Source organism: Brassica rapa, chromosome A03 (genome assembly GCF_000309985.2).
Source record: "Brassica rapa cultivar Chiifu-401-42 chromosome A03, CAAS_Brap_v3.01, whole genome shotgun sequence".
NCBI lineage: Eukaryota > Viridiplantae > Streptophyta > Magnoliopsida > Brassicales > Brassicaceae > Brassica > Brassica rapa.
In genome coordinates, this window is record NC_024797.2 from 33,738 (window position 1) to 59,444 (window position 25,707).

General features: G+C 40.7%; 9 protein-coding genes across 17 annotated transcripts; 5 read left to right on the plus strand and 4 right to left on the minus strand.

Annotated features, from left to right (window-relative positions):
* The first annotated feature begins 38 nt into the window (after window positions 1-38).
* On the plus strand, window positions 39-4,055 carry LOC103855417 (protein root UVB sensitive 5). Of its 6 annotated transcripts, none has more exons than XM_018657696.2 (16): window positions 39-285; window positions 353-415; window positions 479-633; window positions 746-846; window positions 929-999; window positions 1,069-1,115; window positions 1,196-1,274; window positions 1,359-1,431; window positions 1,541-1,630; window positions 1,708-1,767; window positions 1,871-1,984; window positions 2,084-2,144; window positions 2,220-2,338; window positions 2,420-2,512; window positions 3,019-3,323; window positions 3,880-4,055. In XM_018657696.2, exons 1-15 carry the CDS (start codon window positions 134-136, stop codon window positions 3,262-3,264), a joined length of 1,524 nt encoding a protein of 507 aa, XP_018513212.1. In that variant the 5' UTR covers window positions 39-133; the 3' UTR covers window positions 3,265-3,323; window positions 3,880-4,055. The 6 variants fall into 6 exon arrangements, with proteins under 6 accessions (XP_018513212.1, XP_018513214.1, XP_018513213.1 ...); XM_018657697.2 differs by having other exon boundaries at window positions 49-285; window positions 359-415; XM_018657693.2 differs by having other exon boundaries at window positions 57-285; window positions 347-415.
* On the plus strand, window positions 3,910-7,461 carry LOC103855416 (E3 ubiquitin-protein ligase AIRP2). Of its 2 annotated transcripts, none has more exons than XM_009132400.3 (5): window positions 3,910-5,813; window positions 6,330-6,480; window positions 6,563-6,629; window positions 6,707-6,932; window positions 7,019-7,461. In XM_009132400.3, the coding sequence occupies exons 1-5, from the start codon at window positions 5,749-5,751 to the stop codon at window positions 7,230-7,232; spliced, it is 723 nt and encodes a 240-aa protein (XP_009130648.1). In that variant the 5' UTR covers window positions 3,910-5,748; the 3' UTR covers window positions 7,233-7,461. The 2 variants fall into 2 exon arrangements, with proteins under 2 accessions (XP_009130648.1, XP_018513215.1); XM_018657699.2 differs by having other exon boundaries at window positions 3,940-3,958.
* A 104-nt stretch (window positions 7,462-7,565) lies between these two features.
* On the minus strand, window positions 7,566-9,988 carry LOC103855415 (L-type lectin-domain containing receptor kinase VI.2). The gene has a single exon (XM_009132399.3). The coding sequence runs from the start codon at window positions 9,735-9,737 to the stop codon at window positions 7,656-7,658; it is 2,082 nt and encodes a 693-aa protein (XP_009130647.1). The 5' UTR covers window positions 9,738-9,988; the 3' UTR covers window positions 7,566-7,655.
* Window positions 9,989-10,282: 294 nt separating this feature from the next.
* On the minus strand, window positions 10,283-12,811 carry LOC103855412 (lectin-domain containing receptor kinase VI.4). Its single transcript, XM_009132396.3, is given in 2 exon segments — window positions 10,283-11,854; window positions 11,856-12,811. Coding segments are annotated over 2 exon segments (2,055 nt in total). The 5' UTR covers window positions 12,753-12,811; the 3' UTR covers window positions 10,283-10,696.
* LOC103855413 (glutathione S-transferase T3-like) lies at window positions 12,680-15,598 on the plus strand. 3 transcript variants are annotated; one of them, XM_033287547.1, is made up of 6 exons: window positions 12,680-12,833; window positions 12,963-13,100; window positions 13,565-13,761; window positions 13,845-13,961; window positions 14,042-14,111; window positions 15,363-15,598. In XM_033287547.1, exons 2-6 carry the CDS (start codon window positions 12,986-12,988, stop codon window positions 15,389-15,391), a joined length of 528 nt encoding a protein of 175 aa, XP_033143438.1. In that variant the 5' UTR covers window positions 12,680-12,833; window positions 12,963-12,985; the 3' UTR covers window positions 15,392-15,598. The 3 variants fall into 3 exon arrangements, with proteins under 3 accessions (XP_033143438.1, XP_033143436.1, XP_033143435.1); XM_033287545.1 differs by having other exon boundaries at window positions 12,703-12,833; window positions 12,928-13,100; XM_033287544.1 differs by lacking the exons at window positions 12,680-12,833; window positions 12,963-13,100; window positions 15,363-15,598 and having other exon boundaries at window positions 13,115-13,761; window positions 14,042-15,334.
* Window positions 15,564-17,351, plus strand: LOC117125666 (putative nuclease HARBI1). The gene is made up of 2 exons (XM_033287543.1): window positions 15,564-15,685; window positions 16,009-17,351. The coding sequence occupies exon 2, from the start codon at window positions 16,024-16,026 to the stop codon at window positions 17,299-17,301; it is 1,278 nt and encodes a 425-aa protein (XP_033143434.1). The 5' UTR covers window positions 15,564-15,685; window positions 16,009-16,023; the 3' UTR covers window positions 17,302-17,351.
* A 778-nt stretch (window positions 17,352-18,129) lies between these two features.
* Window positions 18,130-19,567, minus strand: LOC103855411 (gamma-interferon-responsive lysosomal thiol protein). The gene is made up of 5 exons (XM_009132395.3): window positions 19,079-19,567; window positions 18,932-18,997; window positions 18,713-18,850; window positions 18,541-18,633; window positions 18,130-18,465 (listed from the first exon to the last, which is right to left on the minus strand). The coding sequence occupies exons 1-5, from the start codon at window positions 19,313-19,315 to the stop codon at window positions 18,304-18,306; spliced, it is 696 nt and encodes a 231-aa protein (XP_009130643.1). The 5' UTR covers window positions 19,316-19,567; the 3' UTR covers window positions 18,130-18,303.
* A 26-nt stretch (window positions 19,568-19,593) lies between these two features.
* On the plus strand, window positions 19,594-22,157 carry LOC103855409 (protein TIC 56, chloroplastic). Its single transcript, XM_009132393.3, has 5 exons — window positions 19,594-20,373; window positions 20,820-21,017; window positions 21,117-21,399; window positions 21,480-21,642; window positions 21,743-22,157. The coding sequence occupies exons 1-5, from the start codon at window positions 19,689-19,691 to the stop codon at window positions 21,971-21,973; spliced, it is 1,560 nt and encodes a 519-aa protein (XP_009130641.1). The 5' UTR covers window positions 19,594-19,688; the 3' UTR covers window positions 21,974-22,157.
* A 1,201-nt stretch (window positions 22,158-23,358) lies between these two features.
* Window positions 23,359-25,353, minus strand: LOC103855410 (ferritin-1, chloroplastic). The gene is made up of 8 exons (XM_009132394.3): window positions 24,684-25,353; window positions 24,521-24,604; window positions 24,369-24,429; window positions 24,191-24,278; window positions 24,019-24,080; window positions 23,875-23,940; window positions 23,720-23,783; window positions 23,359-23,606 (listed from the first exon to the last, which is right to left on the minus strand). Exons 1-8 carry the CDS (start codon window positions 24,986-24,988, stop codon window positions 23,572-23,574), a joined length of 765 nt encoding a protein of 254 aa, XP_009130642.1. The 5' UTR covers window positions 24,989-25,353; the 3' UTR covers window positions 23,359-23,571.
* Window positions 25,354-25,707: the final 354 nt, after the last annotated feature.

Sequence of the window (25,707 nt, forward strand, 5' to 3'; positions counted from 1 at the left end):
AATTTTTCGGTTTAATAAACAAATAAATCAAATAAAAACCGGACCTCTTACCGAATTGGGTGCGGGGGCTGAAGGAAGAAGAAGAGGAGATTAGCGGAAGACGTGTAACGAATCTCTGAATCAAATAATCGTCATGTACTGTACGTTACGATTGCCGTTGCCTCTTCACATTCCCCGAACTCGAACAACGTCGTCCAGTAAGCCGAAACGACGGCGTGTGGAGGAGCACTACTTGCGGTGCCGCTGTGCTCAGTCATCAGAGGAAGAAGGCACCGATGATAAGAGGTGACAAGTGCCATTCCATTTTTGCCTCTTTTGATTGCTCCGGCTGATGATTGTTTGTACTTTTAAGTGTTAGAGTTGAAGGAGTAGTTTCGATTGTGGTGGAGAGATACGGGAATGGAACTTCGAAAAGGTCCTCCGCCTTCAATGCTTTCCCCAAGATTTAAATGTCGAGACTGACTTGTTTGGTATGCAGATATTTGCTAGATGATGATGATGATGACTCGCCTTTGCAAGGCTTTCTAGAGGAGCGTGAGCCTAAGCCTGATACTAATTCAAATTCCTCAGAAACGAATACGGTTTGGGTTCCTGATGTCGTCAAGGATTTTGTTTTTCCCACCGGCTTTCCTGGTACCCTTGCTTGACTTGATCATCCTCTATTATTATTATTATTAATGAATGATGTATGTATGTATGTATGTAGGTTCAGTGAGTTTAATTAATCACTTGTGAAAAATGACAGGGTCTGTTTCAGATGATTACTTGGACTACATGCTCTGGCAGTTCCCTACCAATGTTACCGGCTGGATGTGTAATGTCTTAGTCACCTCTAGTCTTCTCAAGGCATCTCATCTCTCTTCTCTCCCTTGCCTTCTTCTTATTCTCACTTTATTCCTTTTCTAGACAACCTTTTTTCTTTATGAAGGCTGTTGGCGTTGGCTCTTTCTCTGGATCTTCTCCTGCCGCTACTGCTGCTGCTTCTGCTGCTGCCATCAGGTTTTCTTTTATGCCCCTCCTATCTCACGTTGTTTTGTTTTGGCTCTTATGGTTTTGTCTCTACTGCAGATGGGTATCCAAGGATGGCATTGGAGCTCTTGGCCGTCTTCTTATTGGTAGGGAAACCATGGGGAAGACTAATCAATGTTCATGGTGTTATCTAAGAACCTCTTCAGTAACAAGGGTATTTTTCCAGGTGGACGCTTTGGTAGTCTTTTTGACGATGATCCTAAGCAATGGCGCATGTATGCTGATTTTATTGGCAGTGCTGGAAGGTTTGTATTATAGAACTTCAGCTCTTGGTGGTGAGCCATTAACAATGTATATAGCATCTGATTGCGTTTCCTTTTGTTTTGCAGTTTCTTTGATCTGGCCACACAACTATACCCAACCCAGTTCCTACTTTTAGCATCCACTGGAAATCTTGCCAAGGTTGTTCCCTTTTCCTGCCCCCTGCAAATCTTTCATTTATATTTAGTATTAATCAATAATTCACGTCAGCTTGACAGAGTGCACGTACTAATATTTTTATTTGAAATAGGCCGTGGCTAGAGGATTGAGAGACCCTTCATTCAGGGTCATACAGAATCATTTTGCTATCTCAGGAAATCTTGGAGAGGTAGCAGCCAAGGTAATGCCAGTCAGTCAAAACCTAAATACGAGCATGAAGTATGTCTTATCTTCTCTGATTCTTGTTCAACATTTTAGGAGGAAGTGTGGGAAGTTGGTGCCCAGCTAATTGGTCTTGGTCTAGGCATTCTTATCATTGTATGTTCTTTCCTTCAAATCTATTCATTACAAGTCCCAATTAGATTCTTGTTAAAATTTTACTGGTTTTATGTTTGAGTATTTGTTGTAATCTTTGATGCAGGACACACCCGGCCTTGTAAAGTCATTTCCCTTTGTGTCACTTACATGGACGAGCATAAGACTTGTTCATCTATGGCTACGTTACCAGTCGCTTGCAGTCCTACGGTTTGACACAGTACGAGTTCTCACATGGATTTTCTTACAAATTTGTTCTTTAATATGAGAAGAAAACCCGGATAAATTGAATAATACTTATGATTTGAAATATTTCCAGATAAATCTTAAGCGTGCTCGTATCCTAATACAGTCTCATGTTATGCACTCTGTTGTACCAGGTTAGAATGTTCCTTTTTTTTTTTTCTAGCTTATTACTCAACCTCGAAGTAAGACCCATCTTTGTCTCTTGACAGGGTATGTTGAGTGCAACAAGCGAGAAAACATTTTGGTATGGCAGAGATTCATGAAACCTCGGATCATCTTTGGTGTTTCTCTTGAAGAAGTATCTGGTTTGGAGAAGTCTGTTTTTAAGGTGATCTTCTTCTTCCATTTGAACTACGTCCATCTATCTTTACTCGTGAGAGGATCTTATATTTGAAACATTGACTTCCAGGTTAAAGCACTCCTTAAGATATACACAAAGGAGAAATATATTCTTACGTTGAATAAGTTGAACAAGGATACCGAGTTTTCTGTATCCTTTAAGGTATGTGTGTGGCCCTATTAAAAAAAATCTACTCGATCATAATTCCTACTTGCACTGTGAGAAAAGAACTCAGAAAGCATTGCTCTCTTGTTTGTCTCTCGAGTAACCTGATAGAGATTCACTGGTGGGTTATGTAGCATATCAGGTTAGGACTTAGAAGAGATCATGAGTTGATTTAGACTTTGCTTCTTATAATTAGAATACGTTACTGGAGAAGCATACGAAATAGGGAGTTATTTTTCAGTAATATCGGCTTAATCGAGGGAACAAAGCTTCTAGACTTGTGAGAGAGTACTCTTGGGTATCTTTGGGGTCAACATTTTATTATTTTATGTCTTATCCATCCAGGGTTACATGCTCTTATAGTCTTATTATCTCGCGACCCGTTTTACTCTTTTATCATTTCTTGTTTAAAACTATCTTCCTTTACATAATTTGTGGGTTATTTTAGTATTCTACACACTCCTTCTTCCTTTTACTTGATCTCTGTTAAACTAATAATGCAGGTGAATGCGACAAGCAGAGACGTGTTGAGATGTCTTTGGCAAGCATATTGGTTATACGAGAACATGGAAGAAAGCTTGAAAAACAAGGATAGTGTGTTCCATTGGCTGAAGCAAAGCTTGTCGGAGATGGAGAACAAGTTTGATGATTTCTTGTTCAAATTGGATACTGCCGGATGGAACTTAGGTGAATCTAACTTGAAGATTCCCAACCACATCCTCATCGACTTGGAGTCCATCCCTCTCTGACATTCGATTTTTTTTCCAAGGAGCAATCAATCTCTTGAACAAAAGAAACTGATACTGAGGTAAATAATACTACCAAACACTGTCAATTCGAACGTGGAGTAATTTTTGTTACTATACCTTAGGCGTCAATTGAATGTAGATGAATATCAAAGTTTGGTACAACTAACAGTTAGGATATATCAGGAATTGTATGGCAACTTGTAAGACATGATCCATATAGATTAAGAGTAAAATAGTATAATATCTTAAAATAAGTTAGTGTGGATAGTGGGACAAATGGTGAGGTTTGTGACCAATGATAGAGTATGATTGTGATTATGCCTTGTTTTGTTTGTACTTGAATCGTCACCCCCTTTGTTTATTTTTGTTATAATTTAGAGGACGTGGGCCTTCCTTTATTAAAAACAAAGAAAACAACTTTTTTGTATAATTTGATTTGCCTATAAACAATATAACAGAATCAAAATTTATTATTATAAATTATGAAAAATATTATAGACAATTTTATAGTCGAAAAATCATGCTAAGAATTATAGTTCTACTAATATTGTAGTCTAATTTTTATATTTTATATGGGAGTTATATTTTAGTTTACTAATTTATTTGCTGATTCAGTTTGCTATCTTTGCGAGGAGGGCTCAGAAAGAAAGAATTGATCCATTTCTGGCCTCATCATCGAGAAGTAGAATTAGCGGTGAGTCATTATCGCTATTAATTCAATTTGTCTAATAATGATAACAAATCATGTCACGAAATGACCTATAATTGTTTGATCCTTTTACCCACATCCATTAATTGTAAAAGCACACGTAGGTCATATACGTATCATAAAAGCCAAATTAGTAAGCAAATTACGAGGCCTTACGAGATCCAAGCATGCAAATATTTCATAAACAAATCCTTAAAGGTTTATGTATTTGCAATAAGACATTAGATTAGAGATCGGATCTGCAGACGGAATGGTAGACTCTCTTTTCTCTCTTGAGAGACAGTGAGTCGCGGTGGTTCCGTCGATGATTTATCTTTCCGGTTAACAAAATCGACTCTGGTATACGGCGTTTTTCTCTGACGCTGTGTAGCCGGCATAGTTTCTGGTGGTTTTGCGCTCTCTTTGGTGAAACTATCCAGCGGTGGTATCCGGTGGTGGAGCCTTGGTGGTGTCGTAGGTTCTCTACCGAATCTCTCTCAGACCTAATCATCGCCGGTTGTCATCTGTTTCAACCGTCGATTGATCTTCTCGTTGGGCTGTTAGTTGGAGCCCGTTCGCATGATTTATCATTTGGAGTTCGTTGGTAGGAAGCGAAGATTATGGGGCTGGTTAATGAAATCGGTTGGATGAGCTCTCGATTTAGATCGATTGACGCTCTCCAAAGCTACGGCGTGTGCGTTGCAGCTGTCTGAATCCCCAAAACCTCCGATACAGTCGTTAGAGGTGTTTCTTCAGTGGAAGTTCGTGGTCCCGGTGTCATTCCGGTGTGGTACGGTGGATTCCGGTAATCGTCGGTTTAGTGTTCCGGCGTTGTTTCTCGAAAGCGGTGATGAGGTGGAAGCTATCGCGACGCGTGGTCTCCTTAGGATGTGAGATTAACACGTGTTTTTCACCCCCGCTAATCTTTTGACGCGTGGTGTGGTCCGGCGTCTTTTCTTTTCGTGGCCTTGTTGGACTGGTTCCTTTGGTGGCTTTTTTTGTGTGGTTTGAACCTTGTGTATGGGTTTTTTTTGGTTTGGGCTTTGTCCCTTTGAGCCTTGAGCTCTTAATAAAATTTAGATGGAAAAAAAAAAATTTGCAATAAGACTGGTATCCTGTCCGAAACACGTTAAAAAGCTAGTTCATACGCTTATATTGCGACACGTTGGTGTTGATGGTGGTCCCCACTGACACGCAGACACATGTCGGTCACGTATCTCTACAAGGCGCACAGTTGCACACACCGCCGCCTGAAGCAGTGACACACGTCCTGTCACTCAATTGGTTTTTCTTTCTCTCAGTTAAATAAACAATATTATCTCTCGTCCTTGTTAAGTGGAGCCCAAGGTATGGTTTTATGGTAATTTGGATAATTCCACAATTAATGTCTATTGTTTTAATAATTTGTTCCAGTTCCTTGTAGAACAAAAAAAAAAAGGAAGGAGGAAGCCTTTACTTTAGACGCTCTTTCACTTTAGTTATGTTAAATATTGTGTGATCTTTGATTACGTGTTCTCTACGCGAATTTAAGCAAACTTACTTTCTCTTTCTCTCTCCCTGTCGCTACCTCCTCGGTTGAGTGAGTATAAATCTCCAGAAAAAAGAAAAAAATCATCCATGGGAATGGGAGAGAGAATCTAATAGAGCAGTTAGGGTTTGCGATATTTTAGGCGTGTGTCGGTATAGTTTGATCTCAAAGATTAAAAAAAAAGAAGGGAATAGGGTTTTGTTTTGTCTTGGAAGCTCTGGTTTATGTTAGATCATCTCGTCGAGGAGTGAAGAAAAGGGAAAAAAGAATGAGAAAGTCGTTCAAGGATTCACTCAAAGCTCTCGAAGCTGATATCCAGTTCGCCAACACCCTGTAAACCTCTCTCTCTCTCTCTCTCTCTCTCTCTCTGGTTAATAATACACGCAAGAGTTTTAAGTTTTTTTTTTTTGTTTCCCGATGGAATCTGATCGTGTTCTTTTTCGCTTTTTGATTGATGTCTCTTGCCTACTCTATTCTGGTTTTTGAGTCATAGATCAAACTGTTTTCACAACCTTCCTTAGAATTTTATCGAAGTTTCCAGATTCTTATTCAGTCTGGATACTTGTTTGAATCTCTGTTGTCTGATGGGGTTTGCTTGCTTGCTTGCTGATGTCAGAATGAATCTTGGGACTTTGCGTTTACGCGAGCTCTTTAAAATGTCAATTTATTCCTTTAGCTAGTCTCAGACGCCACCACTCCTTCCTCAAACCGGTCAATTATTTTTGGTTTACTAGATAAGACTTGTGAATAATTGTATTGTTATCTTATTTTAATCCCCCCCCCCCTATCATGGAGTCACAAACATTCTGATATCTTTTTGTTTTCTCTCTCTCTCTATCTTTTTTGAAGGGCATCTGAGTATCCAGAGGAGAATGATGGCGGGTTCGTTCAGATGAGACTGTCATACAGCCCCGCGGCTCACCTCTTTCTCTTTCTTGTTCAGTGGACTGATTGTCATTTCGCTGCCTCTTTGGGTTTGCTTAGAATCCTTATTTATAAGGTACTTATCCTTTTTTAGTATATCTCGGACCTTGATCCTCTAGACTTGATATGTGATATTCTCTGTTTTATTTTTTTGATAGGCATATGTTGATGGGAAGACCACAATGTCGCTTCATGAACGGAAAGCTAGTATCAAAGAGTTCTACGGTAAAATATTAGTTGGTGTATTTGATTAGGAAGTTGGTCCAATAAATAATAACAATGTTCCATTGGATATGTTGTAGATGTGTTGTTTCCTTCGCTATTGCAACTTCACGGAGGGATAAACGATGTAGAAGAAAGGAAACAAAAGGAGATATGCGACAAAAGATACCGGAGAACAGAGAAAGGAAAGATGTCGGAGGTGGATTTGGAGAGGGAGGAAGAGTGTGGCATTTGCTTGGAGATTCGCAATAAAGTTGTTCTTCCTACTTGCAATCATTCCATGTGTATAAATTGCTACCGAGACTGGTGAGAATTGCTTCCTCACTCACTCAGTTTCTTCACACCTCAATAGCCTTGGTTGCAATAGATTAATATGTTGGTGTTTGAAACAGGCGTTTGAGGTCACAGTCGTGCCCGTTCTGTAGAGGGAGCTTGAAAAGAGTGAATTCTGGGGATCTATGGGTTTACACTTCAAGCAGAGAGACTGTGGAGTTACCGGAGATATACAAGGAGAATGCGAAGAGGTTGTTAATGTACATTGACAAACTGCCTCTCGTTGCTCGTGACCACCCAACTCTTGTTCCTTACTCTCCTGTTCCTCGCTGAACATCCTGCCTCTCTCTCTTTAATTAGCTTATCTCATCTTCTTCTGCACATAAGCATTTCTAATCTATATTTTTGTAAATAAAAATTTATGTTTCTTTTGGGGGGGTTTTCTTTTCAGTTTTTCTGCAGTCTCTGATTTGAATTTGGCAATTTGTTATTTGTATTATGACAACCTCCTCTTGTTATTTAAATCAGATATATGAAAAAATGGCTTTTTGTTCAGCCGTTCTATCGGTTGGTTAAATAGCGAACCACAGACAGGCTGTGATCCTTCCGGTTTAGGTAAACCTGCATCTTTTGAGTTTACTGATAGAGCTGATTACATAACTCTGTGATGATATATCTGTTCAGATTGATGAAAGGGAAAAACTGAGATTTAATAAGGAAAAAAAAAACATTATGGAAGCGAGTGTACAGTGGTATCTATCCACCACTAGTAACACGAGAAGTCGAAGTGATCCTGGTAACGAACGATGAAGAAGAAGATATTGAGCTCGACGATGGAACATATCCTAGAAATTTCGATCCAAAATCGCTTCGTGATGACTTTGAATACCCCCAGTCACCATCAATCTCAGCAACTTCCTCCTCTCCGTTTAGAAACCTAAGCACCCCTCTCATCGACGGCCGAGACGCCGGATTTTGGTGGCAACAGAGCAGGCCCACGGCGAGAGCGACCCTTGCTTCTCCGCCGTCGTAATCAGAGCCAAGTCTCGGATCGATCGCACTGAGAATCTCACCCCTCGCGTGCAGTCCCATAACCCAATCGACTAAGAAGAAGGAACCGGAATCCGTTGGCTTTCTCCCGCAGACGATCTCCAAAAGAAGAACGCCAAACGCGAAAGCGTCAGACGCAGACGAGGGTTTGCCGTTGCGGGCTAGCTCAGGCGCCACATACCCGATCGTACCGACGAGTCCCGTCGTCTCTGTCAGCGATCCTCGTTCGTAAAGCCTCGCTAGTCCGAAATCTCCCAGTCTGGGGTTCATGTTGGACTCGATCAGAACGTTGCTTGGCTTCACGTCTCTGTGAACCACGATCTGTTCCCACTCTTCGTGGAGATACAACAGCCCCGACGCGATTCCTTTGGCGATCTCGAAACGCGCGTTCCAAGGCAAAACGGCGCCGCTTCTCCGCGGAACAGTATAGAGGAGAGAGTCCAAGCTTCCGTTGGGGATGTAATCATAAATCAGCAGAAGATCGGTTCTGTGTTTGCACCATCCTTGGAGATTCACGAGGTTCCTATGCCTCACGCGCCCTAGACTCTCGATCTCCGCCATAAATTCTCGAACACCTTGCCTGCTGTTTGGAATGATCATCTTCACGGCGATGAGATCATCCGAGTTGGCCAGTTTTCCTTTGAAAACCGTTCCGAAACCTCCGGTTCCGATGATCCCAGCCTCCTTGAATCCGTCGGTGGCTACGTAGAGATCTCTGTATCTGAATCTGCGAGGATGATCGATTTCCCAGTCTTCCAGAGTCTCTTCTTGCCGCAGTCGCTTCTTGTACATGACGAAGAAGAAGAGCAACACAAGCATGATTACCATAACGGCCGATAAAGCCACTATCAAAACGATGATCTGAGAATTGAAGCCTCTCTTGGTGGCCGTGTTTCGAGGCGGAGGAGGAAGCTCCGAGAGGTCTAGCGTAGCTGCAATGGGGTTCTCTCCCACGCTTGTGAAACTCCAACCCATTAGGTAATGATCACTCGACTGATCTCCTTTTCCTGTGGCTGCTGTGAATCCCACGTACATTTCTTCTTGCACGACGTCCAACAGTTTTGGAATCTGTCGTGAGATCAACGGTTTAGTAGGTTTAAACCCCAGTTTCGCCGGGTATACGGTGACGTTTAGCGTTTGTGTTGCTCCATCGTAGTTCAGAAGAGCTTGAATCGGATTGCCACTCTCCAGCTCGAAATCTTCTCTCTTGTTTGGATCATCGTTCTGGTAGTACACGACCGGCTCTTGGAAATCAGATGTTCGGTTGTTGAAATTAAGACCGATGTCGTTTCCGATTCTGTCAGTGTCGTCTCCGGATCCTTGAACCGTGTCGAATTCCACTGCGAAAACGTGATTCCTCGGGTCACCATTGTTCTCTTTGTTGAGAACTCCCAAGTACTGGGCGGACCCAGCATTGGGACGATTAGGGGTTGGAGATAGCGTGAACGTGAAGCCAAAGCCTCCACTGCTAGAGCTGGAAGGGATTATAACAAAGACGAAACGAGTGCTGAAAGAACCAACCCTGGTGGCGTTTCTGTTGGTCTCTAGCAATCTCACCGGTTTGTGGTAGAAAGCTGTTCCGGTTACGTTTGAGGCTCGGTTAGTGAGTCTCAGTAACCCGTCTGGTTTGATCACAGCAGCTTCTCCTGCAATACGAATCTCTGATTCGTTTCCTTTAAAACCTCGGAAAGTAAACTCTGTGGTTGCTCGAACGGGGACGCTTGGAATAAGGAAAAGACTGAATAAAAGTGAGGCTAATAAGACCGTGAGTTTTCTTGCAGTGTCCATGCGTGGGCGAGTTAAAAGAATGAGGTAGGAAGAGATACTTTTTTAAGATTTCTAGCTTAGAACTGTTTCTTTATTAGCAGGAGAGTTTGATTTTTACTTACGGATATGAGGTTCTCTGAAGTAGCCGAGTCGAAGAATAAGAAAAAATACACACCACAAAAACAGAAGAAGAAGAATCTTCTTATTTTTCTAACTAGGTGTGTTCACATCTCTAAATATTGAAATTTTGCACAATGTTTTGTGAAAATTGAAAACTCAACTACTAATATTCCACTTCGACCAAAATTATTCACTTTCAGTTAATTATAAGAATCATACCCAGTTATTAAAATTTAATTGATATATTTCAATAAACTAAACCAATTACGTTAAATAAAGGGTTTAAGAGATTAAAAATAGAAGAAATACGTAATTGGTTTGTCATCCATATATATGTTTGCGTGTTTGTAGATTAATAAAATCATAAGTAAATACTTAAATCTTTAATAATAATCTGTAATATTAGCACTAACGATAACTTGGAAAATTCACATATTTTAGGATGTCTTTTTTCTTTATGTCGGCACTATTTAGAGTTTTTATAAAGAAATAAATAATACATTGATTGTTTGGTCTTATTGACTGGACTTTGTTATTACAAAATGGTCCAAACGCAACCATTATAGGCTGACTTTGACAAATTCAACGTTTATATAAGAGTTTTAATCATATTGCTTTATAGACGATTGCATAGAAAATTAAATAACTAATATATTACAATTGTTCGACAAAGATAATCGGATGTATAACAAACATATTGCGAAGATGATAAAACTTCAATTAGTTTAATGAAACAGTGCACACACAAAAAAAAGTTACTATCTAGCACTTGATAAATGAGTTACTATCTGTGACAGTGACAAAAAAAAAAAAAAAGAGTTAAATGAGTTACAATCTTTGAGAAAGAAAAAAAAGAGTTACTATCTAGCACTGATAAACGAACTTGAGGAAATTCTGGTGAGAGATGAGCTCGAAACCCTATCAAACGATGAAACGTATCCTCCTCCGTAGTACTTGGACCTTGAAGAATGTGAATACTCCTCAACCTCAACCTCAACCTCAGGTACATCCTCGTCTCTGTTGAGATACTTGTGCACCATTCCCATAGTCGGACGATATCCCATTTTGGGGTGGCAACAGAGCAAACCGACGGCGAGAGCAAGCCTTGCCTCCTCTTCGTCGAAACCAGATCCGAGTCTAAGATCGACCGCACCGAGGATCTCACCGCTCACTTGTAGCTCCATCACCCAATCTCCCAAGAAGAAGCTACCAGAATCCGTCGGTTTTCTCCCGGAGACGATCTCTAACAGCAAAACGCCGAAAGCGAAAACGTCGGAAGCCGACGAGGAGTTTCCGTTGCGTGTGAGCTCCGGCGCCATATACCCAATCGTGCCCACGACTACGGTGGTGTGCTGCAGCGATCCTCGCTCGTGAAGCCTGGCGAGCCCGAAATCTCCAAGTCTAGGGTTCATGTCAGCGTCGATGAGAACGTTGACGTCTCTGTGAATCACAATCTTTTCCCATTCTTCGTGGAGATACAGCAGCCCAGCCGCGACTCCTTTAGCGATCTGAAAACGCGCGTTCCACGACAAAACGGCGCCGCTTCGTCTGGGTTTGCTGTAGAGCAGCGAGTCCAAGCATCCGTTGGGGATGTAGTCGTAAACCAGCAAGAGGTCGTTTCCGTGTTTGCACCATCCTTGGAGGTTGACCACATTCTTATGCCTCAAACGCCCTAAACTCTCTATCTCTGCCACAAACTCTCGAACACCTTGCATGCTATTCCGAGTTATCTTCTTCACTGCGATTTGATCACACGAAGATGATTTGGTTTTGATGCTGCTTCCTCTGTAAACAGTTCCGAATCCTCCGCTTCCTACAATCCTGTTCTCCTTGAATCCATCCGTAGCCGCATAGAGATCTTTGTATCGAAATCGGTGAGGATGATCGACTTCCCAATCCTCGAGGATCTCCTCTTGCTGCAATCTCCTTTTGTATAACATGAAGATTACAAATAAGAGGAACATGATCGATATAACAGTCGATAAAGCTACGATTAGGGCGATGACCTTCCCACTGTAATTAACCTCTCTTCTTCGCCCTATTTGGAGGCGAAGGAGGAAGCTCCGAGGGATTCAACGTAGCTGCAACCGGACGGTCTCCTCCGCTTGAGAAGCTCCATCCCATCACGTAGTGTGCACTCGACTGATCCCTCCCCGTGGCTGCAGTGAATCCTACGAACATTTCTTCTTGCACTACTTGTAACAGTTTAGGGACATGTTGTTGTGAGATCATAGGAGTTCTGGGCTTAGATCCCAGTCTCGTTGGGTAAACAGTTAGATTTAGTGTTTTGGTTGGTCCGTCGTAATCCAAAAAGACTTGGATTGGCTCGCCGCTCGCAAGTTGGAAATCTTCTTTCTTGCCATCTTTGTTGAAGTAAGCCACAGGTTCTTGGACTTCTGAAGAGAGACTGTTGAAATTTAGACCGATGTGGTTGCCTATTCGGTTTGTGTCGTCTTTGAATCCATGTACCGTGTCGAACTCCACTGCAAAAACGTGATTGCTCGGATCACCATCGTTTCTTTCGTTGAGAAGCCCCAAGTACTGTGCGGATTCCGCGTCTGTCCTGTTTGGGGTTGGAGATAGTGTGAAGGTGAAGCCGAAACCTCCGTTGTCTGAGCTTGAAGGTATGATGACAAACACGAAAGATGTGCTAAAGGAGCGAACCGACGAATTACTGTCCAGCAATCTCACCGGTTGGTGATAGAAAGCTGTACCTGCAAGGTTTGAGTTTCGATCGGTAAGCCTCAATAGTCCGCTGGGCGTGATTGTTGAATCTCCTTGTAATTGAATATCTGATTGGTTTCCTTTAAAACCTTGGAAAATGAACTCTGTAGTCGACTCTGCCGTTGATCTCTGAGCTCGAACAAGGAAGATCACCAAGATGAAGAGTGAAACCATGGATCTTGCTTTGCCCATAAATGATCAAGAGAGTGCTGACCAAAAAGATTGAGTATGAGTTTTGGTGGGAAAAGGGAAGATAAGACCAGCTGCAACGCGGTATATTACTCATTTCTTAGCGCTAATCCTTATGCTTTTAGATTAAAAAAATAATAAAAGCCGACGTTACGCTGAGGTTGAATCCTTAATGAAGGATTTATTTGCGGTTGATCCTTGATGCGCTGGCAGCGTGTGATTGGAGCGTCGAAGGAATGTGTTTGGTGAGAAGAAAAAAACGCGTTCATTTCTCGAGTGTAGCCGGAAAAAAAAACCTTTCCTCCTCTCCCGGCGATAACAAAGGCGACACTGCGATCCGGTTTGTTCAAGGTAAATCGCACCATTTTAAGTGTATTTTTTTTGCATTTGAAGTTACTGCATGTCAATTTAGCGGTGTTTATGAGTTCGATTGTTGGGATCAATTAGAGTTTTGGTTTAAAATCGATTTGGGGATAAAATTCAAATTAGGGTTTTCGTGTCTATGTTTTTTTTGTACATTCGATTCTTTGTTAATCGAATCGTTTGTGGGAATCAAATAGATTTGGGGTTTAAATTCGAATTGGGATTAATATCGAATAAGGGTTTTCGTCTGTGAATTTTTTGTCTTACAAAATTTATTTCGGGTTAAAATACGAATAGATTTGAGGTTTGTTTATGGATTCGATTCTGGGGATGAAATAGATTTAGGGTTAAAATACGAATTAGGGTTTTCGTCTGTTCTTATTAGTTTCTTGGTTGTTTACCCAGAGGTTTAGTAGGGATTTTGATCCGCTTAAACGTTATTGGTCTTATAGGTTCTGAAATGGAGGACGAATTGAGGGATATGAAAGCACACAAAGCATACTACAACATGCTTCATTTCGTTGCAGATGCGCAACAGGGGATTCCCCAGCTGTGCCCCTGTGGATCTATCACGAAGGAGGTAGTCGATGAAGAGGATACATATGACTACCTCCCCGGCAAAAGATATTTCATATGCAAAGATTACGAGGTTTGCATTCTTCTGTCCATATTTATCGAGCTCGTCCTTCCATATTTATTTGTTGTTGGATAAATTGTTTTCTGTTTTCGCAGAATGACGGGTTGCATTTCAGACAACCATGGGTTATGGGGATGCAACAAGAGGTTGAGAGACTGAAAGTACGTTTTCACGAGCAGGAGAAGCTTCTGCGAGAGTGCGAATCACTTAAGGTGAGTTCTGTCTGCTTGTTCACTCTCTTTTTAATCATATTTCTAAGAAATTAAATGTAGTTTATCTGATGTCTTTTCAGGGGCAGGTGCGGATGCTGCTTAAGCGGGTGGCTGAACTCGAAAAAAGAAACTTACCGGTTTCAAACTCAGGTTAGTGTTTGAACTTACCAGTTAAAATTCAAATGGAAATAAGTTTGTAGTTAGAAAAGAAACTAGGATTGTGTAACCGCGTAACTTTAGTAGTTGAGAATAGTTGAAAACAAGCTAGAATAGTTAATGTTTCCGAGCAAATAACTTGCAAGTTTGTAGATAGGAAACAACTAGGATTATTAATGCACACCAAACCCATTTAATTATGCGTAACTGCATTGTTTCCTTTAAGCCTAAAACCCATTTAATTGTGGTGAGCTGTTCTGATAGGACTGTTTTCTACTAGGATTCAATAGAGTCATTATTTAATCACCTGTGTTTCTACTAGAGAAACACAGTTTTCTTCCTAAATGGCGAGATCCGGTGGTTATGTAAACCTCGTAATGAGTCAAGGGCCAGTTAATCTGGACCCCTGCGACCCTCCTCTCTTTACCGGCCAAAGTTCTGGTGTGTCTAGTGTCAAAGAGAGAAGAAAATGGACAGTGAAAGATGATTTAATCCTCATCGGTGCGTGGCTCAACACCAGCAAAGACCCCATTGTGAGTAATGAACAAAAGGTAGGTGCCTTCTGGAACAGGATTGTAGAGTACTACAACTCCAGTCCTCAACTGGTTGGGACCGCCCCACGAGAACTTGGGCCATGCAAGCAAAGATGGGCTAGGATCAACGAGGGAGTTTGCAAGTTTGCTGGTTGTTACGACATGGCACTGAGGGAGCAGAGAAGCGGGCAAAATGAGAACGATGTGATGAAGTCTGCGTTGGATATATTTGCCAATGACCAGGGATCGAAGTTCAACTTCGAACATGCGTGGAGGGAGCTTCGGCATGATGTGAAGTGGTGCTCAACATATCTGGAGAAGGACAAACGCAAACCAGCGGATTCCCAACCCGACGGTGAAGGGGCAGTGCCTGAGCCAGAGCCAGAAGAGCGACCAATAGGGGTTAAGGCTGCAAAGGCTGGTAGCAAGAGGAAGAAAACTGGAAAAGAGGAGGAGTTGGCGAAGCTGGAAAATTTGATGGAGTTAAAAAAGAAAATATCCCAGCAGAGTTTGCTTGAGAGTTTGCTTACAAAGCCCGATCCTCTCTCTGAGATGGAATCAGCTCTGAAAAACAAACTTCTGTCTGAATTGTTGTAGGGTTTGTTTAGCTCTAACCTAAGTTTCAGGTGTTTCCATTAGACTAGTTAAAACAAAAACTTGTCTTCTGTTTCCATTAGAGTTTGCTTACACACGTGAATTTCTTCTGTTTCAGGTGAAGTACAAGACGATGTCACGGGTTGAAGACAAAAGCTGGTATCAAGTCACGGGTTTGTATGCTCTGTTTGTATTTTCATGTCACTAGACCATGTCACGGGTTGTTTGTATGTTGCCTTTATAAATCTGCTTGTAGACTCAAATGTTATGCTATTTCCTTTGCTCTTCTGCTTCCTTTGTACTCTCTAAAAACGGATGTAATGGTGATTTAGTGGAATCTATTTCATTTGCTCTTATGCTATCTCGTTTGCAATTGTTTCAACAACAACGATCCCAGCTTGAAAGAAGAAACCTTCCCACCTTCATCTTCATCACCGATAGGTATGAGTTAATTGTAGTAGTTTAGTTCAAATTAGTTAGGTAATTATATGAACCATCAATTGTTTAATATAATGCTGTTTTTAAAAAAAAATTTAGTTAGGATTATTTCATTTATATATGTCGACAAACGTGACATCAATTGTTTAATATGAACCATCAATTGTTTAATATAATGCTGTTTTTAAAAAAAAATTTAGTTAGGATTAGTTCAAACGGATGTAATGCTGTTTTTCAAAATAAGTTATGATTATGTCGACAAGATCACAACAATATATATACCTAGAAAAAATTATAAAAACGTATATTTGTTATAATGTTTGAAGGGAGGATAGCCTAATATGGCAGATGAAACCGACCGAAGACTCGATGCGGCTGTCAATGAGGCTTTTGATGAATATTTTGAAGAAACATACAACAGTATTCTGGAGAATCGAACTACAAAAAAAAAGAAACGTGCGTACGTCGAAAGAAACCGAGAAGCGGGCCACAGCCGTCTATGGAATGACTATTTTAGTGAAGCTCCGACATTTCCGCCTCATTTATTCAGACGCCGTTTCCGCATGAGCAAGGAAGTATTCATGCGGATTGTCGACACCCTCTCAGCAAATGCTCCATTTTTTCAACAAAGAAGAGATGCAGTCGGAAGGTTAGGTCTATCAACATTACAAAAGTGTACTGCAGCTATCCGTATGCTTGCGTACGGCTCTGCGGCTGACGCCGTCGACGAATATCTCCGACTAGGTGAAAGCACATCACTTTCATGTTTAACAAATTTTACAGAATGTATAATACAACTATTTGGAAATGAGTATCTACGAAGACCCACTCCAGAGGATCTTCAGCGACTACTCGATATTAGAGAGATACGCGGCTTTCCGGGGATGATAGGAAGCATCGATTGTATGCATTGGGAATGGAAGAATTGCCCAACAGCTTGGAAAGGACAGTACACACGTGGATCGGGAAAGCGGACAATTGTCTTGGAGGCTGTAGCTTCACAAGATCTTTGGATATGGCACGCATTTTTTGGTCCTCCAGGTACATTAAACGATATTAACGTCCTTGATCGGTCACCTGTTTTTGATGACATTTACCAAGGCCGCGCTCCAAGGGTAACATACATGGTCAACGGACACCAGTATGATTTGGCTTACTACCTCACTGACGGTATATATCCAAAATGGTCAACATTTATCCAGTCCATCACACTCCCTCAAGGTCCTAAAGCAGCGTTATTTGCTAAAGTTCAAGAAGCTACCCGAAAAGATGTGGAACGTGCTTTTGGTGTATTGCAAGCTCGATTTGCGATAGTGAAAAACCCAGCTCTATCATTGGACAAGGAAAAAATAGGGAATATTATGAGAGCGTGTATCATACTACACAATATGATCGTCGAAAACGAAAGAGGTGGTTACACTCAGTACGATACATCGGAATTTGAAGAAGGAGAGTCGAGCAGAAGTTCACATGTAGAGCATACTAACAACATGCCTTCACATTTCGGTAATATGCTTGGTCTACGGAATCATGTTCGAGATAGGCGTACACACGAAGCATTGAAAAATGATTTAATCGAAAATATTTGGAACAAGTTTGGTAATGATGAAGATGTTTAATTATTGTATGTTTGCTTTTAATCATTGAATAAAAAAAATTAAATTTTTTTTAAAAATTAATAATTTTTAATTCCTAAAGACTCCATTTTGAGTAACACAATTGGACATACATTTTAGACTCAAATCCTTAACTATTCAAAAAGCAAAAAATATATTATTATAATCCTAAGGACTCCAATGGTGGGTAACACCATTGGAGTTGCTCTAATGGGCTTTGGACAAAAGAAGATGACGACAAAAGATGCTTCTAATAAGGATACAAGAGAGTTGGTACCATTCTCTTACAGATTCAATGATGACTTTGATGAAGATGAAAAAAAAAGAAGAAAAGAGACTGACAATAACTTCCAAACGTTCAGTGGTTTTTTATAAGATTGATTATATGAGAAAACGTTTTAGGATGCTTAGTTTGTAATTTCTAAAGTCCACTTATAGGGCTGACTTTGAAAAAGTCCAAGTTTTACTTTGAATCTCCTTAGTTTTAATTTGTTTTGAGGGAAAAAGAAGTCATTTGGACTTTGACATTATGTGACTTAAACTATAATAAAGATCAGGGGGATTAAATGATTCCGAGTTTATAGTAGTAGTAACACGACTGTAATCTTGTACGGTTTTCCTCTTATATTACACATGGCTAGACATAAATTATACAAATATCAAATGAGCCTCTTATATTACCCACATGTAATTGTTTAATAGTATGTATAATAATTGAATAAGCATCTGGTGAGAGATCTTCCGAGTTTTTCGTTGTTGATTCAGACTGGTAAGCAAAAGTCGTTGTGAAGGTTGACTTTGTAAAAGTAGCCGTAGTAAGGGGGCCTCTGCTTTCTTACAAAACATTGTGGTATTTTGTATATTATAATGTTGTAGTGCAGATTTTTGCAAATCAGTTACAATGTTGTAGAAGAAAATTCTAGTGGAGCATATTTTTGAAGGGTAAAATCTCACATACATTTCATTGTCCTAGATAGAGATTCCATAGTTTTCGGATTCAAAATGTTATTGACTGGCATAGCAAACTTGGTGACTATAACTTAGCTTCTCTACTGAACTATTAAATGTGCTTTGTGTCTCCACCGAATGGTTGAGGTTCCTGCACGCTTCTGGCAACTGGTTGCTTCCATAAGCATTGCATACATACATTACAAAGTTCTGGTAGTTCTGTTCACCAAAGACCAACCACAAAGTTAAAAAAAAAACATTGTTTCTCCTTTGATCTTGAATGCTATCACTAACCTCTTGAAGTGGTTGGTTGTTCACAACCACCCATGGCACAAATGTATGTGCTGGATTAAGCTCTGAGGTTTCGTCAGCATACTTCAGTTCAAGCTGTGAACATAAAATGTCATATTTGTTTGCTTATTTGTAAATTTTTCCTGTTCTATCTGATACTGTGAAGAGGAATTACCTGGTGTCCGTACCCACTGATGTAGCAGTCAAGGGCTGCTCTGCTCAAACCAACCAATTCAAAACAATCAGCCCATTGTTCGAGCTTGTTTTCCAAGACCAGTCGTTCCGTACAGTAGATGTAGCCAACATGCTTCATCTGCAATAGAGAATTGTGCATGACCAACGATGACAAGTCTTTTTATGGAGAGACTACATATAAGTTTTAAGAGAGACTTACAACATCAGGGTATGCGTCAATTGCGCAGGCATGAATTGCAGTGAGCGCACACTCAGCTTCCCCGTGCTAGAAAAACAGAGAGCATTAATCAAATGCTGCATCCTAACCTTATATACTAATACTACAAATGCAAGAGCAAGAAGAGACCTGGCAGAGAATGGTGCCATCTGGTTTGAAAAGGGTGTTGCCCCATGGAACGAGGTGGAGATCAATGGATGAGATTAAGCCGTTTTGGAAGATCTGAGGCAAGTGGTTAACAATGAAATCTGCACAGAAGGGGCATAGAGCTTCGTAGTAGAGACTCAAGGTGACTTTCTGGCTTGAAGACAGAGATAAGAAGAAGCAGAAAAAGATTGTGATGCAGAACCTGACATATGATGCCATTGGTGGAAACAAGAGGTGTTTGATTGACTCTGTTTGGGTTAATTCGTTGAGTCGCGCAATAAACAAGCAAAGCAAAAAGGCTGTTGTCTAAAGATTCGTTGATGTAATTGTAGTACAAGGCATCCAATCTTCTAAGCTTGGGCGTTTTGACGTAATAACGTTTATTGTGCCGCTGTTTGGCTAAGTTGCAAAACGGCAAGTAGTTATTTAATAAAGTATTAAAACGGCGTGATAGTTTTTGTCACTTGTTCATCATCTACATCTAATCCAAATCCAATCTCCACCTGAGCTTTATTTATTTACTCACTCATCCGATAAAAAGGGGGCTCCTAAACCCTTATTTTGTTTCTTCTAGAGAGTAGTAGTTGTAAGAATGTCGTCAATGAACTTCAATCCATTTCAGAACTGGTTCGAGAAACCACCGAACCCAGTTCCATCAATCAACTTCGCTGAATCCTTCTTCACCAAGTCGCAGTCTCCCCCCAAGTTCGCATCGATTGGGCTTCCAAAGTTGTTAAAGAAGAAGAAGGCAGAGCCAGAAGAAAGGGAGGAGGCAGGGATGTATAAGAAAATGGCGGAGCAGTTCCTGTGGGAGTGCGAGAACAGACCCGACTACAGGCACGCTCCCCAAGTGGATAAGATTCTCAAGGAGGACCCTCTCTTCGAGAACAAGGAGAACCCCAGCCCACAGGAGGTCGAGGCCGAGGAGAAATGGTGGGAGAGGTTCCGAGCGAGTCCCGTGGTCCAGTTCATGGCGCGCGCGGAGGAGATAGCGGACGACATGAACAAGATGGAGCTGGAGGAGAACGACACTCCGTATCGGAGAGAAGACAGGGACTTGTGGAGAGCCGTGCCCCACGTGCCGGGGCTCGACGGGAGGCCTATGCCGAGGAAGGCGATTAAGACCAAGGAAGAGAGTGATGATAAGTTTTGGGATTTCATGAAGCAGTTCCTCTTCGGCCTCTGGGGATTCCGCCAGCGGCCTTACCCGCCGGGTCGACCCATTGACGTCGCTCAGGCTATTGGTTACAAACGCCTCGAGAAGCGCTACTATGACTGTAACTCCCCCCCTTCCTTCACTTTCATGTTGTAGATTCTTCTGTGTTTATGAGTTAGGATACTAGTTGGTGCTATTGTAATCCTTGGTCATGTTCTAGTGATGGCTATGGGATTCCAAGCTCTTGTTGACTCTTAGTTTCTGGTGTTCACTTTTTCATCTGTTTACGTTCTGCTCAAAAGATCCAAGCTTGCGCTTGTTCTAGAGTTGTTGAATTTATGCTAGAATCCTTTTTGTTGGAGGCTTTGAGTTCTACCATAACCTTTTGTTTGATCACAAAACTTCTTCACTTGATGACATTCTTCTGCCTTTTAATCTGTTTATCATGCGCTTTAACAATCCAAGCTTGTAGTGTTGTTGAATTGCTGGAATATGATGAAAGTGGTTTTCTTTTTTCCTTTGATGCGTGTGATTATAAGCACTTTTGTTTGCTCTCTCTGTGATTAGTCATAATGAAGACGGGTGGTTGGTGGTACAAGGACCGACTTGGCCGTTCAAGAGGCCCATGCGAGCTTATTACCCTTAAGACAGCTTATGGAGCTGGAATCATTGACAGAGATACTTTCATTTGGGGCGAGGACATGGATGAGTGGGCCCCTATTCACATGGTTTACGGTTTGGAACCTGCTATTGCCACTTGGGAAGGTCTGTCTAGTATATATATGGGATCATTTTGAGACCCTCAGACACGAGTTTTTCTATTGAATTTTGTTGAATATGTGTATTTTGTTTTGTTTTTGTCAGTGAGGCTTGGTGCAGCGGCAACAGCTTTCCTACACAAACTCCAAAAGGGAATACCGCCATGGGTTCCTCTAAAGGGAAGAGAGCCCAAAACATACAAGCAGCTTCAGAAAGAAGCTATTGAGAGCAAGAAACGCGACATGGCAGTTATGGAAGCTAACGATGGTGTTTGGCCTGGACTCAGAACTCCCAGCCATGCTCTCTTTCTTTGGGCCAGTGGCTCTGAACTAACAACCGTCCTCGAATCTGATCACATGCCCAACAAGTTCATCCCCAAACAGCTAAGGTAATTTTTTGATTCATTCCACAAAGACACTCGTCGTAATTTGGATTTGAGTTGCATGACACTCTCTTGATTGTTGTTAGGCAAGAGTTGGCGAAAGTAATACCAGGGTTGAGGCCATGGGAAGTGATAAGCGTAGAGCAAGCAATGGATCAGATAAGCTATGGGGGAGAATGGTACCGTAAGCCACTTGGTACCTACACAACGGGTCCTCCTTACATCAGAGAATGGAACAGGAATGTCAGGGTAAGTTTTCTTCTCATCATCTCTTGTGGTTTGGGTATTTTGTATGTATCTTAGTGAGAAAAATTGATTCAAATATTTTTTCATTATTATTGTTCTGCAGAGATTGTTTAGGATATACTACAACCTGAGTGTGCGAGTGGGGGAGAAGCTGGAGAAGACACTACCAGGATTCAACACAATAATGGAAAAAGTACAGAAAGATTATGAGAGTAGGGTTGCTAAGAGGATGAAGCGGAGGGAGCAGGAGCTGAGAGAAAGGGACTTGAAGAATCATTCTGGCCATAGCGATGAGGAGGAAGAGGATGAAGAGGAGGAGGAGGGGGATAAATGACTAAAGCAAAGGTGAGGAGGACAAGAAAACATCATGTTGTTGTTGTTTTTTATGCTGTGGCATTGGTGTGTGGGGGAGTTTAGTTTCTGGTACTTGTTCTGTTTGACATTGAGAGAGTTTATCTGAGAAAAAGGAACCAACACCAGTTCCATCATTCAGTCTTTTATTTCAATTCCTCTAAATTTCCCATTGATGAGAGATGAGGTCAAATAGAAGAAGAAGCTGATGTGTTAAAAGACAATCAGAGTGTATTTTGGTTCACGCAGAGCCCATAAGAACTAATAATGGGTTTCCAAATTGGGAGGCCCAATTATTATTAGAAGGGTAGTGGGGCCCACCTCTGGGATCATCAAGAGAGAAAGCTCCTCAGTGGTCGGAGAAGGCGATCAATTATTATCACACGATGGCTTCCTGTCCTGTCCTGTCTCTCACAAACAAAACAATGGTCAGTGTTTTTTCTCTCCATCTCTTTCTAAAAATCATTGTTTGTCCTTTTATCTAATTGATTTCCATGAGTAATAATCTCCAACAACCAGTAATTCCTGAGTCTGAGTTTCTTTTTTATTTGAATTTCTGAGACTTGGATGATGACTTTAGGGGATTAAAAAAAAAAACGGAATCGTGGATGTATCTAGAAGATACCTTTGCCTTTTATGAAGACTACTTGGTGATTATTATATTTGTACAGAGTCTTTTGATTGTGGAGCACTACTACTTCTGTGAAAACGGTTCTTTGTCTTAGGATCCATTCCAGATAGATTCCTTACGCTTTTTTGCTTGTTCCCCCTGTGGTATGAACTTTCTTCTTCGGAAAGCACCTCAAAAAAGCTCACTCAACTTGATTCGCCATTATATATAACAAAATTCTGATTCCTTCTCTTTTACTTAATAATGCCTGCTTAGTGGTCTGAAGAATCTTATTTTATAATCTCTCAATTGATAGCTTAGTGTGGTGTTTTCTTCATACATCATGCTACTTTTCATGTATTCCATAATCCAGAAAAATTGTGGAAACAGAGAGAGGTAATTTTCTTTGTTTCGTAATATATTCTTTTTAAAAAGACTGTCTAGTCTAGTGTTCAGGATAAAATCTAAGAGAGCATCAGATACTAGCTCTGGATCAAGCATAGTGTTTGGAAATTTAAACAACTTGTACCACACTTATGTTAAGTCTCAATTCAAAGATCTTTCCTTTTTAACTCTTCTTTGTTTGCCTTTCAGTTATCCCACTTTAGTGATCAGGCTTCATATTCTTCATCCCCACAGGTTCCTTATTCTGTTTTAAATCTTTTGGATTTCAGCACTGCGTTTAATTACAGTGTTTTTCTACCTATTAATCAGAGACTCAAGTCTCCGTTTGTTCATATATATAGTCAGAACATGAATATGAAACAAAAAAAAACCTTCTTCATAGATTAAACTTAGGAAATTATTACAAAAAAAACATCATCTTAACACACAAAAGCTTACTATTATTACTACTACAATCTTATTTTGCTCCAATAATAACTTCCAGTACTCTAGAAACTTTTACAGAATCAATCTTCTTCGGTTCACTTCTCTTTTAATCTCCCAGAGCATAAAGTGAATTTCCCAGTCTAGTTCAGAAGCATCTGGTCGAAGTGCCAAACTCCTGCAAAAGACACATAAAAATTTAGTAAGCTTTTCTAAAAAACTTACTACTGAAATTCTAGTCCTAGTGAAAATCAAACTGAATATAGGGGCTGTTTAGATCAAACAGCGTACCGTGTCCTTTGCCAACCATCCTTAGCTGGGTGATGAAGTCTGAGATCTTCTTGATTGCTTCAATCTAAGGGGGGGGGGGGAGAAAAAAAAGGGTTTTAAAAAGTGGGTACTAGTTTCAAGTCACTAGTTAAGAAAACAAACAAAAGAAAGCTCACCTGCTCTCCAAGAAACTCACTCTCAACAAAATCAGCTAACTGTGGGTCATTGTTCTCTGATGCCACCTGTTTTTTTTAAATTATTTTAAGATTAGTGACTGCCCTATTTGATTGACCTTAGATGGATAAGTTTTGGGAACATACTCTGTGAAGGTTTAGAAGCTTCTCGTTGGTCAGTTTCTCCAGAGACAGGGCCAACTCCATTGCTGAAAATAATATAAGATTAGTATAAAGATCATTTCAAAATCTGTGTATACACTTAATCAAGAATGATATTTTTTTTCTTTTTTGTATAAATATAGAAAAATATATATACCATATAAGGCATCTCCTTTTTCAGCATGTTCAAAATCAGAGATAGGGGAGACGATAGGGTGGAGTGTCACTCTTCCTCCTCTTTTGTTCTATACACATATACATAAACCATATATATTAACATCAATCACTATTCTTTCAACATCTAGAAGAAGAAGAAGAAAAAAAGGGAGGGAAACCTGGTACTCCATAAACTTCTCAGCGTGCTCTCTTTCTTCATCACTTGATTCCTTGAAAAATCTGAAACCAAGTTTATCATATTATTAAATTTTTGCTTTAGTTAGATTAAGATTGAAAGGCAGTAGTAGTAGTAGTAGTAAGAAAAAGTTACTTGGCAAGACCCTTGAGAGCAACGTTGTCTCTGTCGAAGTAGGCGTACATTGAATGGTAAACATACGACACGTTGTATTCCACACTGTCCAAATATCAACCTCTGTTAATATCTAATCTTGTCGTAACAACATTTAAACAGGAAAAGAAGAAAGGATGCTTACTTGATTTGCTCGTTAATGGCAGCCTCGCAAGAGTCGGCATACCTCTGGCGAGCGAGGGAGGCATTAGATGTGATTGGAATGGCCAGATCGGCTTTCTTCACCTCCTCGAACGGCTGGAACACCACTCCTGTCATCGGCATATTGTTTGTGTCTACCGTTGAGGACGCAACCACCACTCCTCTGCCGCCAGTATGCCTTGAGAAGCTCAGAGACGTAACAGACGGAGAGGCAGAGGAGGAGACGCCATGTGGGAGCAGTGACACAGCGGGCTTAGCCGTGAAAGAAGAGAGCGCCTTGGAGGCCATAAGGTTTTCTTTTCTATTGGAATGGGAAAGGTGTTTAGGTTATTATGGCTGCTGCTGCTATTGATTGTTTGTTTGTTGATGATGATGATAAGAGAGGAGGAGAAGTGGGGTTTAAATAAGAGGGAAATGGCGTGTGGTCACCGTTGGATCATGATCCACGTGGAGGGCGTAGATAAGACCAGATGTAGGGGCGTGTGGCGGCCTCGTGCATCATCCAATGGGATAGTGTGAACGTGAGGATATTCGATTCCACGTTAGCATCTCTCTCTTATCAGATTAAAGTTTGTCTGCTTTCTCTTTTGTCCCTCCGAATCTTTTTTCTTTTTACCATTTTGTCTCCCCCACTCTCGCGTTGCCACACTTCCATTTCCTACTCGCTCTCTCCCCTCCAGAGCCACCCTTTCATTTTTCTAACTTTATAATAATATCTCATAAATCAGATAAATGTGTATGTATAATGTGTGTAAATAAATTCTAGTTCATCTATTTGGAGTTGGAGATAAATATCAAATACAATTGTGTTGACCAAAAGAAAGAAAAGTATGATAACGTGTACAACGACGTCAAACGTGTAACATTCTATGATGCATATCTACTCGTAGGAAATGGGGTAGAGATTGAAGTATTTATCTTTTCGGCTAATAGATTATATATTTTAAAAAATATATTTTAAAATTATATCTGAAATTACTAGAGCCATGAGTCATTGAGGTAGAATG

Bases quoted from the DNA above. Each gene is read 5' to 3' on its own strand.
- LOC103855416 (XM_009132400.3), top strand. From the start codon at position 5,749: ATGAGAAAGTCGTTCAAGGATTCACTCAAAGCTCTCGAAGCTGATATC. The intron at 5,814-6,329 runs GTAAACCTCTCT...TCTTTTTTGAAG, and splicing joins ATCCAGTTCGCCAACACCCT to GGCATCTGAGTATCCAGAGG. The intron at 6,481-6,562 runs GTACTTATCCTT...TTTTTTTGATAG, and splicing joins TTAGAATCCTTATTTATAAG to GCATATGTTGATGGGAAGAC.
- LOC103855415 (XM_009132399.3), bottom strand. From the start codon at position 9,737: ATGGACACTGCAAGAAAACTCACGGTCTTATTAGCCTCACTTTTATTC.
- LOC103855411 (XM_009132395.3), bottom strand. From the start codon at position 19,315: ATGGCATCATATGTCAGGTTCTGCATCACAATCTTTTTCTGCTTCTTC. The intron at 18,998-19,078 runs GTCTCTTCTTGC...CTGTTTTTCTAG, and splicing joins ATGGCACCATTCTCTGCCAG to CACGGGGAAGCTGAGTGTGC. The intron at 18,634-18,712 runs GTAATTCCTCTT...TTATGTTCACAG, and splicing joins TCAGTGGGTACGGACACCAG to CTTGAACTGAAGTATGCTGA.
- LOC117125666 (XM_033287543.1), top strand. From the start codon at position 16,024: ATGGCAGATGAAACCGACCGAAGACTCGATGCGGCTGTCAATGAGGCT.
- LOC103855413 (XM_033287544.1), top strand. From the start codon at position 14,462: ATGGCGAGATCCGGTGGTTATGTAAACCTCGTAATGAGTCAAGGGCCA.
- LOC103855410 (XM_009132394.3), bottom strand. From the start codon at position 24,988: ATGGCCTCCAAGGCGCTCTCTTCTTTCACGGCTAAGCCCGCTGTGTCA. The intron at 24,430-24,520 runs GTAACTTTTTCT...ACTTGGTTTCAG, and splicing joins GCTCTCAAGGGTCTTGCCAA to ATTTTTCAAGGAATCAAGTG. The intron at 23,607-23,719 runs GTACGCTGTTTG...TGTCTTTTGCAG, and splicing joins GATGGTTGGCAAAGGACACG to GAGTTTGGCACTTCGACCAG.
- LOC103855409 (XM_009132393.3), top strand. From the start codon at position 19,689: ATGTCGTCAATGAACTTCAATCCATTTCAGAACTGGTTCGAGAAACCA. The intron at 20,374-20,819 runs GTAACTCCCCCC...CTCTGTGATTAG, and splicing joins CGAGAAGCGCTACTATGACT to TCATAATGAAGACGGGTGGT. The intron at 21,643-21,742 runs GTAAGTTTTCTT...ATTGTTCTGCAG, and splicing joins AATGGAACAGGAATGTCAGG to AGATTGTTTAGGATATACTA.
- LOC103855417 (XM_018657693.2), top strand. From the start codon at position 134: ATGTACTGTACGTTACGATTGCCGTTGCCTCTTCACATTCCCCGAACT. The intron at 416-478 runs GTCCTCCGCCTT...TTTGGTATGCAG, and splicing joins GGGAATGGAACTTCGAAAAG to ATATTTGCTAGATGATGATG. The intron at 1,631-1,707 runs GTAATGCCAGTC...TCAACATTTTAG, and splicing joins TTGGAGAGGTAGCAGCCAAG to GAGGAAGTGTGGGAAGTTGG.